This window comes from Octodon degus, unplaced genomic scaffold (assembly GCF_000260255.1).
Source record: "Octodon degus isolate 3935 unplaced genomic scaffold, OctDeg1.0 scaffold00035, whole genome shotgun sequence".
In the NCBI taxonomy this organism is placed as follows: Eukaryota; Metazoa; Chordata; class Mammalia; order Rodentia; family Octodontidae; genus Octodon; species Octodon degus.
In genome coordinates this window covers 6,861,881-6,874,183 of record NW_004524611.1, presented here as the reverse complement: position 1 = coordinate 6,874,183, position 12,303 = coordinate 6,861,881, and the positions used below count along the sequence as shown (strand labels likewise).

Genomic DNA, 12,303 nt, shown 5'->3' with positions numbered 1-12,303 from the left:
TGTGGTGCTGGGGGATTGAACCGCGGTCCCTGTGCTTTGCCAAGCTTGTTCCAAGTAGGTGCTTTAGACCACTGAGCCATCTCACCAGCCCCACTGATTGGAGAACTTTGCATTGAGCTATATTCCAGCCCCTTTTAAAATTATTTATTTTTTTAAATTTTGAGGCAGCGTCTTGCTAACTTGCTAAGCTGTCTGGGCTGGCCTGGGCTTGAATTTATGATCCTCCTACCTCAGCCTCCCAGAGTTCCGAGGTTACGGGTGTGTGCCACCCACAATGCCTGCCTGGAATGGCCCTTTGTCATGTGACTCAGGACAAGGGCCTGCTCAGCCAGCACAAATGTCCCCGCGGATGCCTTCCGCTGGGCAGCTGCTCTGCACATGGCCGCACTCGGGGCTGACCAAGGCAGGGCTCCGCCGCCTGGGAAGGAGAGGGGCTCACCTGCCACAGGTTGGTGCGGTTGGGCTGGAACCTGCTTCCCCACGGGTAAGCCTGACCTGCAGGAAGAGCAGGCACCACAGAAAAGTGTGAGGGAACGAGAAGGACATTAGAGGGTGACAAGAGGCCTGGGGCCATTTGTTTCCTGTGTCCAACCCTTCCACCTGGGCATTGCACTGGGAACCCTTCACTTCTGATTTGCTTTTTTTTTTTTTTTTTTTGTATTTTAGGACAGGGTCTACAGGGTCTCACTACAGAGATTGGACTCTAGTGATCTACCAGTGTTCAGCTGCCCAAGAGCTGGGATTACAGGTAGCGCCACCATGCCCAGTCTCAATCCACTGTCTCAGCGCGCCCCGGGGATGGGGCCAGCACGACACGCAGGGGATCGAACCCAGCTGCTACATCTGCCTAAACAGTTTTTTGTCGAACTGGGGATTGAACTCAGGCCCCTGTGCTTGCCAGGGAAGCACTTATTCCACTGAGCCATCTCCCTGGCCCCAGTTTTTTGTCTTTTTGAGACAGGGTTTCACTATGCAGTTCAGGCTGACCTTGAACTCTGTAGTTCAGGCTGGCCTGGAACTTGCAATGACCCTCCTGTCTCAGCCCCCCAAGTGCTGGGATTACAGGCATGGCCACTAGGACCGGCTCTACATTGTTCTATTTTACTTAGTGATTGATTTTGGTGCTGGGGAATCACAGCTGGGGCTACACCCCCAGCCCATTTTAGTTTTTTACTAATAACTAAAGGATCTCTTTAAATTGTCCAGGGACAGAACTCAACTTATGATCCTCCTGTCTCAGCCTCCCAAGTGCCAAAGTTACAGGTGTGCACCACTGCACCTTGCTTACATTTATTGAAATGTAACTTATAAGACTGGGCATGGTGGCATGTGGCTATAATCCTAGCACTTGGGAGGCTGAAAACAGAAGGATTACTATGAATCCGATCTGTGTAGTAACACCCTGTAGACTCTGTACTAAATTCATAAAAAAAAGAAAGAAATGTAATTTATAGTGTGGAATCTCTCCAACAATAAAATGCTGTATGTCTGCTTTTCTTTCCATTCTTTCAGTTTCTCTTTTTTATGGGTTTGTACGGGCATCCTGGACATTGGCGTCACCACAAATGATCCCTCACCATAGATGGTTCAAACTTGCGGCACAGAGGGACAGCCCCTTCCCACTCTGAGGAGCTCCCAGAGCCAGCAGGCTGGGGCGAGGACAGGGAACAGCCCTGGCATCCGTACCCTCCAAGCCACCCCGCGCAGCGAACTCCCACTCCTCCTCGGTGGGCAGCCGGCGGCCGCGCCATGCGCAGTAAGCCTGCGCGTCATTCCAGCTCACGTGCAGCACGGGCAGCTCCAGCCGGTCCCTGATGCCGGAGCCAGGACCTGCGGGCTGACACCGGGAGGGGGTGAGACCTGGGACAAGAAGCCTGCACCCACCTGGGGCCTGAGCTCAGCTCCACAGCCTGATGGAACAGGACTGTGGGAGAGACCCGTGAGCCAGCAAAGGGCCAGAGACGCCCAAGAAGCGGGTGGGCAGCAGGGGAAGCAGGGAGGGTGGAGGACCGCTGGGTGCTGCACTGGGAGCCTGGGTCCCCGCTTACAGCTTGGTATCTCTGGGTGGATGAGGGTCTGGCGGAGCCAAGTCCCCAGAGTAAGCCAGGAGAGGCCCACAGTGGGGTGGAGAAGCCGGCACTTACCTGCCTCCAAAACGCCCTTTCCACCGGCAGCCACCAGAGGACCGGCTGCAGAAGGAAGAAGGGGTGCGGGGTGCTGTGGCCAGACGGACACGGGGGCTAGGATCGTCACAGCGATCTGACCACCGGCATTAGGGGCCCGGATGTTCTCTCAGGGTGCAGAAAGTGCCGAATTCCGCATTCCTCTGAGCTTTTATCAATCACTGAACAAGCTCAGCGCCTCCTCCCCTCCCATGAGTGCATACTGGCCTGGCTCCTCCACAACAGTTTCCATCACCTCCTTTCGGCCTCCAGCTCTTGGGCAGGTCTGCCTGTGCACGGTGGCCTGGGTGACCCCGATCCCACAGTATTCTGGACCAATCCCCTCTTCCATCCCCTCAGCTGCAGGACCTGTCCCCTCACCTTCATCTGCTCGGCAGCAGCATTTCTTAGCTCACTGGAGACCAAGTCCTCAAAGACGAAGCTCCACCCGAACTGTTCGGCCTCTGTCCGGTACTTTTTCTCCTTGACAAACTCCCTGGAAAGAGATTTCCCTGCTCGCAGCCGAGGGGTTGGTGCCCAACCTTTTCACAGCGACTCCTTCGAAGCTGCGCTGAGCAGGCTCTGGAATTAAGATCAACTGGTTTTCTGTATTAACACATGGGCCTAAGTGACCCACCGATGAGCCACGAGCCGGCGGCTGGCACGCAGAAACAGCACTCTCCATGCCAGCGGTCACGCTAGAGACCTCTAGTGGCCTGTGAGGTCTCTGCAGGCAGGATAACCCCGCAGCTCAGGTGCTAAATCTCACCACGTTCTAAGGCAACAACGGACGACCTCAGAGAAAAAAACAGATCTCTCACTAAGCAAAGATTTACTGCTTGGGAGGTCTTTGACCCATTTTCACAAAACCCAATTATTATCCATTTTGCCTTATCTGTTCCCTGCACTTCTCTCCCCCACCCACCCATGTTATGGATCCAAATAAATAGTTGCCAGTTCGCAGAAGTTGGGGTCTTAGCCATAAGAGCTCACTGACCTTCCCAGGCTCCCGAATACCTTATCACGTTATCTACTGTCTTTTATCCCTTGCCGTTCACTTGCCCAGGAGCTTGGGAGAGTGGCCAGCTCCTGAAAATCCCGCTCCTGCTCCAGGAACCTCTTATTCCTCTGTCCAGTGAGAAACCCAAAACAGGGCCAGGGGGATAGCTCAGTGGCTTAAGTGACAGCCTGGCAAGTGCAAGGTCCCAAGTTTGATCTTCAGTACCAAAAAAAAAAAAAAAAAAGGAAAAAAAGGAAAGGAAAGAAAGCCACAACAGGGTTTTTAAAGTGCCAAGGAATTAATCTAAAAGCCCAAGCAGAGTTTCTTTGCAATTAGGACATAACTCACAATAGTAAATTTTTTTCCTTGTATTTAGGGAAGGGTCTACAGTGTTTACAGGGTCTCACTACGTAGATCAGACTCTTAAGTGATTCTCCTGTTTTCAGCTTCCCAAACGCTGGGATTACAGGGGCATGCCACCATGCCCAGTCTCATTCGCCCTCTCAGCGTGCGAGCCCCCGGGACGGGGTTGGCACAGTATGCCGGGGATCGAATCCCGGCCACTGTGCTCTGCCTAAGCAGGTGCTTTAGTTCACTGAGCTATCAGGCTGGCCTAACACACAGTAAAATTAACTTTAGCATATAGTTCTATGAGTGTTTACCAAGTGTGCAATCACTCCCATAACCAAGTGCTTGCCTAGCATGTGTAAGGCCTGGGTCCCAACCCAGCAGTATGTGTGTGTGTGTGTATACCACACACACACACACACACACAACCAGTCCCAACAACCACTCCCAGAATTGCTGCATACCCCTACAACTACGGATGTGCTTTTGCGCCCCATGGTTTGCCTCTCCCAGACTGCCGCAGAAACGGAACTCTCTCATGTGTAGTCATTCCGAGCCCGGCTTCTCTCACTTGCAGAACGCCTCACAGATGCATCTGCACTGCTTCAGCGATGGTCACCTGCTCTGTTCTGCTGAGGAATACAGAAGATTTACTCCACACATCCCCAGCTGAAGGGCATCCTTCAATGCCTCCACTTTTTAGAGATGCATGAAGGTGCTGAGCAGGAGGCTTAAGAGGGAACAAGTCTCTTTTCTAAAGTTGTCCTCACAACAATCATGGGAGGCAGACAGCATGTATGGAAGGCGCTGGGACAAAATTAACACACCTAGCCTTCAGGATGGATTTTCCTGCAGTTTGATATGGATTAGTCCTTTTCTTCCAGTACTAGAGCTCAAACCCAGGGCCTTCACATTGAGCTATACCCTCAGCCCTATTTATTTTATTTTGATTTTGGTGACATTGTCTCACTAAGTCACTAAATTGCCCCGGCTGGGCTCAAACTTGTGATCTTCCTGCCTCAGCCTCCCAGATCTAATACATTTCAGCAGGCAGATTACAAACAATGAATTGCTTTCCTTAACAGTACTCTGTTTAAGTCCTCTGATGTAAGAAGAGATTGTTTACCTGTCAAAGAGGCTTTGAAAACGCAGTTGGTGACTGGGAAATTTTGAAGCAATACTACTAACCAGGCCTATGCAGGTGAATGAATGGCTTATGAATCTCTTACCATAGAAGCAGAGACAAATTATAGGACAGTAAACAAAATTTAGGTACTTGTTCGAGGTGACATCGCATTTCCATGATACAATAGCTCATAATTTCAAATACAAGAATGCATATTGTTCATCGGGGCTGGGGAGATGGCTCAGTAGAATAAGCACTTGCTTGGCAAGTGCAAGGGCCTGAGTTCAATCCCTGGTACTGCAAAGAAAAAAAAAAAAAAAAGGAATGCATATCGTTCATCTATTTCTAGTTGTCATGATACGGTACCAATGTGATCAGAAGTTATCTATCCTTCAGCTTAATTTTATTACTTTGGATATTTTTTAAAATTTGGAGTTTTGAGGCAGAGTAGTGCTCTGTAGCTGGCCTTGAACTCATTGTGTGGTCAAGCCCAGCCTCAAACTCAAGGTGCTCCTCCTGTCTCAGCCTCCCAAATGCTAGGATTACAGGTGTGTTCCACTAGATCCACCAATATGATCCTTTTCCCAGTCCTACATTCCTCCAAAAAAAATAGGTCTCTATAGGATGTTTGGCTTCTACTCCTGTTCTCAATGATGCAGCCAGGACTGGGACTAAAGCACTGGTATAAGAGTGAAAGGGAGCTGGCCAAATAGCTCAGTGGATTAAAGCACCTGCTTAAGCAGATGCAGGGGCCAGGTATTCGCTCCCTGGGCCTGCTGGGCCTGCCCCACCCCCAGGGCATGCTGAGACTGTGACTGAGACTGGCCGTGTTGATGTGCGCCTATAATCCCAGCAATTGGGAGGCTGTAAACAGGAGAATCACTACAAGTCCGATCTAGCAGTGAGACCCTGAACACCCTGTAGACCATTCTCTAAAAAAAATACAAAAAAAAAAAAAAAAAAAAAGGAAAAAAAGAAAGAAAGAGTGAAGGATTTTCCCACATCCAGTACTCTGGAAGGGAAGGCAGGAGAAGGATGACTTTGAATTTAGCTTTGACAACTTAGTCCAGCTGAGCCTCAGTCTACAGTGAGAGCCTGTCTCAAAAGAAAAAAGGGCTGGGATTTAGCTCAGTGAGAAGGTTCTGGGTTCTATTCCCAGTACAATGAATGAATGAATGAACTTTTTAAAGAATGAATTAAGGACTTGAGTTCCAGGCCCACCCAGCTCTTCTACTGAAGGGGTCAAGTTAAACTTCTCTGGCCTTGAGATTCATCTGAAACGTGGAGTTGACACCTTTTATAGTGTCCCTAAGATGACAAATGACAGCAAACAAGCTCGTTTCCTTTTAGACATCAAGAATGAAGGTTTGAGGCCAGGGAGATGGCTGAGTAGAATAAGCACTTGCTTGGCAAGTACAAGGGTCTGAGTTCAATCCCTGGTTCCACCAAAAAAGAAAAAGAAAATGAAGGTTAGAAAGAGCCTTTATTCCCCCTCAAAAACACCTGATATACCTGAAGTCTTTATTGGTGACAGGAAATATGTCGATGGCAAAGGGTTCTACTGTTACCTCCCGGACGGGCCCTTCACCATCTCTGGCATCTGGAGCATCTGTTCCCATCAGGAACCGCCCACCCGGCAGCTGGACCATGTCAGCAGCCCGTGCGCCTCCTGCAGAAAAGGACAGGGATCACATCCACAGACACGGATCAAGGGGGAATATCCTGGTGGAATGTAATACTCATCAGGGTCTAGAACGACAGTATGCGGAAGCTGAACAACTGGACTTCAGCCAGGCGTGGTGACGCACACCTGTACGTCAGCACTCTGCAATGCTCAGGCAGGAGGACTGAGCGCTGAACGACAACTGAGTGACTAGTGAAGCCCCCTCTCAAGATAGACAGAAGGGCCAGGATGACTCAGGGCAAAGGTCCTGGGTTCACTCCCCAGTACTACAGTGACAACGAAGATGGGCCTTAAGTTCATGCTGGTCACTTGATTTGTTGAGGGACCTTAGGCAAATTACTCAGTCTAAGATCCAATTTCTTAATCTATAAAATGGTAATAACTTCTATTTTATAGCTGAGAACGGTATGAATTAAGAAACATGTGAAACATTGAGCTCACCCCTTGTATCTTTAGTCAACACAACCCCTTCTTTGTCCCAGCCAGGTAAAATTTGAAACTATGATCTTAAATGTACGCACTTTTTCTTTTTTCTTTGTCAGACAGCATCTCACCAGACAGTCAGGATCATCTTGAACTATCTGCCTGCCTCAGCTTCCTGAGTGCTAGGATTACAAGTGTGGGCCGTTGAATATACAGCTTGTTTTGTTCTGTTTTTTTGAGATAGGGCCTCACTGTATAGTTCAGGCTGCCCATGAACTTACTATGTAGCTCAGGCTGTCTTTGAACTTAGGGCAATCCTCCTGCCTCAGCCTCCCAAGTGCTGGGATTAAAGGTATACTCCACCCTATCCAGTCATACATGGCTTGTACCTAGCATTTTTTGTCTATTTTTCTGCTTATGCTATTTCTATTCTTTTTCTCCATCTCTTATTTATCTTTCTTCTTTTTTTGAGACAAGTTCTTATGTCTCCCAAGTAGGTCTTAAACTCATGGGCTAAAATGACCTTTTCCCTCAGCCTCTCAAGTGCTGTGACTATATACCCCAAACACCAAGTTGGGTATAAATTCTTTTTTTTTTTTTTTTTTTTTTTTTTTTTTTTTTTTTTTTTGTGGTACCAGGGATTGAACTCAGGCCCTTGTGCTTGCCAGGCAAGTGCTTATTCTACTGAGCTATCTCCCCGGCCCCTAAATTCTTTTTTTTTTTTTAAAACTTATTTTATTATTGTGTGTGTGTGTGTGTGTGTGGCCAGCTCAGCCCACCAGGGGGCGGGGCTGGCTGGCATGTGGTGCTGGGGATTGAACCTCAGTCCCTGTGCTTTGCTAAGCTTGTTCTAAGTAGGTGCTTTAGACCACTGAGCCATCTCACCAACCCCTAAATTCTTAATAATGCGCACTACTCTAACATACGCTGCAGAAGGACGGGGACCACATCTATCTTGCCTGGGTGGCCTTGGCACAGAGCACAGATGCACCATGGGTATAACAACTGAATGAGCTCCTTATAAGCTTGCTGTTTGGATGCCTCAGAAAAGCACATAATAAAAGTCTTCCATTTCTTTATTTGGTAGGAAGAAACCAAGGCCCAAAAGAAGAGCTCCTTTAAGAGCTGGTTGGAGGGGCCGGGGAGATAGCTCAGTAGAGTAAGCGCTTGCCTGGCAAGCACAAGAGCCTGAGTTCAAACCCCAGTTTCGCCAAAAAACAAAAAGAGCAGGTTTGAGTTTCCAAATGCAGCTCAGTGGTACACTGCCAGGAAAAAGCCAATCTCTGGTCTCAGGACCCCACCCAGGTCCCTCAATTCAGCGATGCTCCCAGAAGCGATTCTCTGGGAACAACAATGAAGACGTCTTCAGTGCTTTCGAGGACATCTGAGCACCTCAAGTGCTCACAGGCGGAGACTAGGCCTTCTAGTGTTCCTCAGGACTGTGTCTTCAGCCACTTTTGCATTTCAACAAAACACATGCTCTTTTTATTCAACTGCAGTTTCTTCTCAACAAATAAATTTCATCATATTAATATGCTGAGCTGTAAAAGGCTCAAGTCAACAACTTCTGATGTTGCCAGGCCAACAGATAACCCACTACTATTATGGATTACTGGACTATACTGGATTATTTTGCTGAATTCACACACCTACAATATTTAAATGGCAATATCCATCTCTGACAAAACTAAACAAAAAAGGGGATACAAATGAAGACCATTTTGTATCTGTATATACAAAATAGTATAGATATATAGCTACTTTCTCTTAATTCAATGAGAAGAAAGATTTGTACTAATAGTGTTTGTGGACAGGATCTCATGTCTGCATTTTGTACTATGAAGACAACAATATGCATTAATTACTGAAACTGTCCTAATAGGTTTTGAAACTGTCTCACTGCTATTTGTTTCTCAATAAAATTAATTTAAAAAATGAATTTCATGGAAAAATTAAAAGGTGCAAGCAGGTAGCAGGCAAATCACAAATTAAAAGGGAATTAAGAAACAACATTTTTTTTTTTTTTTGGTGGAACTAGGGATTGAACTCAGGTCCTTGCACTTGTCAGGCAAGCACTTATTCTACTGAGCTATCTTCCTGGCCCCAAGAAACAACATCTAATCACAGTGCATAAACTTCATTTTGACTTGAATCCAATCAAATTATAATTTAAAATATTTTTGAGATAAACTGGCAGTGGTGGTAGACGACTATAATCCCAGCACTGTGGGAGGCTGAGTGAGAAGGATCCAGATTCAAGCTCAGCCAGCCTAGGTAATTCAGTGATTTGGGGATATCCTGTTTCAATTAATAATAATAATAATAATACGAAAGACAAAAAAAAAAGACAAAAAAAAAAAAAAAAAAAAGGCAGGGCATGTAGTTGCAAAGGTCCTGGGTTGAATCCCCAGTACTGGGGGGAGAAACTGAAGAGGTGAACGTGCGAGACTGGAGAGCGTACTGGAGCACTGCCGACGCCCAGTGGAACCGGTACTGCAATTCTCTCCGCGACCTCCTGAGTCCTGAGCTGAATTTATCTGAATGAACCGGGGCACGGCTGAGATTCACTTCCGGTTCCAGGATAAGGGGTCCCCTCCAGAGAGCAAGAGTGGTGACAAAGTGGCAACTTTTCAGGCCAGGCGATAGGTGCGGAGGGAGGGAGTGGTCTGCATTCTTCTCACGTTCACAGATTTCAGAGAAGCAGCAGAGAGCTGGTGCCAGAGCCCCGCGTGACAACAGAGCCCCGCGCCGTCCACCCTCCCTGGCGAGCTCATTCCGAGATGGGCAGCGACCCCTTCCCGGTGCACCCGAGACAAGTGGCGCCGGAGGCCAGCACACTGACCTAGCTGGATCCACGGGCCAGACAGGAGCCACAGCACCGGCAGCAGGGACGGCGACGCCGAGGTACCCATGAGTGCAGCAAGCCGGCGGAGCACCGCTGCGCACGCGCGTGCACGCGTCAGGCTGGCGGCCGCACCCCCAGCGCGTGCGCAGTAGCGTTCAGGAGTGACCGCCTCGCGGTCCTGGAATGTGCTGGGGATTAAGGAAAACCAGTGTTGCTAGTTCCTATCCCAGCGGTGCCTTCACCAGTCTTATGTAGCTTCGGACCTATTTCATGTCCTCTTATATTGACCTTTAGTGCATTATTCTACTGTAAGACCACAGAAAGGTTTCATCTCATCCTTCATTGCATTCACTGTAGGATACAGCTGGGCCCTCAAAATACAAAACTTTTGCCATAAAAGCTTACTCAAGGACTGCAGCTATTGGCTGCATGAAAATATCATGGAAACAAGGAGAAAATACTAATTTGAAAAAAATGGTAGAGTTGGACGTTTTACAAAAGCATTAAGTTTGAAACTAAGTCACTCTAAATTTTTTTAAACCTATTAACCCATCCTTAGTTCTTTTTTTCTTTTTGAGATGGCTTCGCTATGCAATTCAGGCCGGCCTTGGGCTCACTTTGTAGCCCAGGCTGATTTAGAACTCACAACAATCCTCCTGCCTCAGCTTCCCGGCTTACAGCTACGTGCCACCACCACGGGGCCAGTCATCCGTTAAGTCTTTTTCTTAATCATCTGATACCGGGTCAGACCCGTAGCGAAGCTCATCTCAGCAGAGCTGTCTCCCCAGTCCTCATCCTTAGTCCTCAACCATCATTTTCTGTTCAGTATTGAGGCAGGGTCGTATTTGCTCAAACTGGCTCCAAATTTGGGATGATCCTGCTACTTCAATCACCACACAAGGTTCTCGCCTATTGTTGCCACTTCATACTTACAGCTTTCTCAGTTTCCTCGGCTCTAATGCAGTCACTCTCTTGCCACTGCAACATGACTTTCGGGTATTACCGAGGCAAAGTCTCAGCGTGTAATGCAGGCTGATCTTTACCTGTTAGGCAGCCCAGGCTGGCTCAAATTCAGCAATCCACTTGCCTCAGCCTCCTGAGTGCTGGGATTATACGAATGCACTATGTTTTTGTTTTGGGGGGCATAACTCTTAAAAAAAAAGAAACACTTCATTATTATTTTAATCTTTTATTTGGTACAGGGTCTCCCTATGCAGCTCACTCAGTGATCCTCCCGTCTCAGACTCCCCAGGGCTGGGATTGCAGGTGTGCGCCACCACGCCCACTTTCGGTGGCCAGCACTGCAGCACACTACAGGGTCCTTGCGCCTGTCAGGCTGGTGCTTAGACTGCATAGCTACCTCCCCAGCCCACGTTGTTGTTTTTTTGGTGACTGGCTCAGCACGCTGCTGGTGCAGCATGTGGTGCTAGGGATAGAATCACAGTCCCTGAGCTTGCCTAGGTTGCCTAACCAGGCACTTCAGATCGCTGAGCTAGCCTGCTGGCCCAATATAACTTTTCTGAGAGAGCATTTTAGCAAAGGTATTTCCAAAGCATGAGAAGTCCAAGTGATTTTACTTAGAAATTTACACTAAGGTGACAGGTGCATCCAAATTTTTAAATTATTCAAATATTTAACAGAGAATTGCTGCTTAATTTAAAACATATCCACAGGGAATTATTTAACCATTAAAATTGTTTTTCAAGGAACATTTAATAAACAATTAACCTTACGTTAATGCAGCTAAAGCAAAGCCACCTCTTCTCTGATTACAAAGGACCTGCTTCACGTGTGTACACAGTGCAACCAGAAAATACTGTAGTTAGAATTCCACATCATAATTTGAATAGTTGCCAAGTGTTCTCTTTTTTTCATGTGGGAAAAGAAAATTCCTCTGAAAATCACTTGAAGCTTGAACAAAAATTCCACAACTCTACTCCTCAGGATCATTCCGCAGTCTTCAGGATTCGTATGATACAGGAAGCTTCCCCTCAGCCTTTGAGAGAGGACATTCCAGCCCGCATGATCTCGTCGACCAGGAGGATATTGCTGGCAATCACAGTGCTGAAGGGGAGGAAAACACACCAAGGCTCAGCTGCGAGCTCTACCCCACGCGGACGGCATTTCGCGGCGGATCCAGCTCGGCCCCTGTTCACTCTGCGCTAGCTACTGTAGTCCCCTTACATCCTTTGGGGGAGTGAGGAGTCTGGGACAGGAGACAAAGGACAGATGCTTCCCTAGAAGCTGGTTCAGTTTTCATTTGCCCAAACTCACCAGGAGTGAAGCAGCTGTTTCTTCACACAGTAGTTATCCCACACGCCCGCTTCTGCTGCTACCATTGGCTCACCTGAAAGGTAACAAAATCAGAGCAGGCACAGCACCGGACAATGAAAGAACAGGAACTTTTTTTATTTTGTTTTTTTGAGAGACAGTCTCATTCTGTAGCACAGACTAACGCTGAACTCAAGGCAATTCCTCTGCCTCACCCTCCAGAGGGCTGGGGTTACAGATGAACATCACTATATTCTGCTGCTTATTCTATTTTCCGAATAAAGCACTGCCAATTCCAGAACAGAAAATAACACCAATTAAGACCTTCATAAAAACTTATCTTCTGGGCTGGAGAGATGGCTCAGTGGTCTAAAGCACCTACTTAGAACAAGCTTAGCAAAGCACAGGGACCGCGGTTCAATCCCCCAGCACCACATGCCAGCC

The 12,303-nt window shown here is 47.7% G+C and overlaps 1 protein-coding gene across 1 annotated transcript in view; it reads right to left on the bottom strand.

Moving 5' to 3' along the window:
• Positions 1-9,675, bottom strand: part of Sumf2 (sulfatase modifying factor 2) — a 14,489-nt gene extending 4,814 nt beyond the window's left edge. Inside the window, exons 1-6 of the mRNA XM_004630552.2 lie at positions 9,586-9,675; positions 6,149-6,305; positions 2,544-2,658; positions 2,145-2,189; positions 1,687-1,837; positions 440-495 (exon numbers count right to left, since the gene is read on the bottom strand). Of these exons, the coding sequence (XP_004630609.1) occupies positions 440-495; positions 1,687-1,837; positions 2,145-2,189; positions 2,544-2,658; positions 6,149-6,305; positions 9,586-9,655 (594 nt within the window). The 5' untranslated portion in view covers positions 9,656-9,675. The remainder of the gene's footprint in view (positions 1-439; positions 496-1,686; positions 1,838-2,144; positions 2,190-2,543; positions 2,659-6,148; positions 6,306-9,585) is intronic.
• Positions 9,676-12,303: the final 2,628 nt, after the last annotated feature.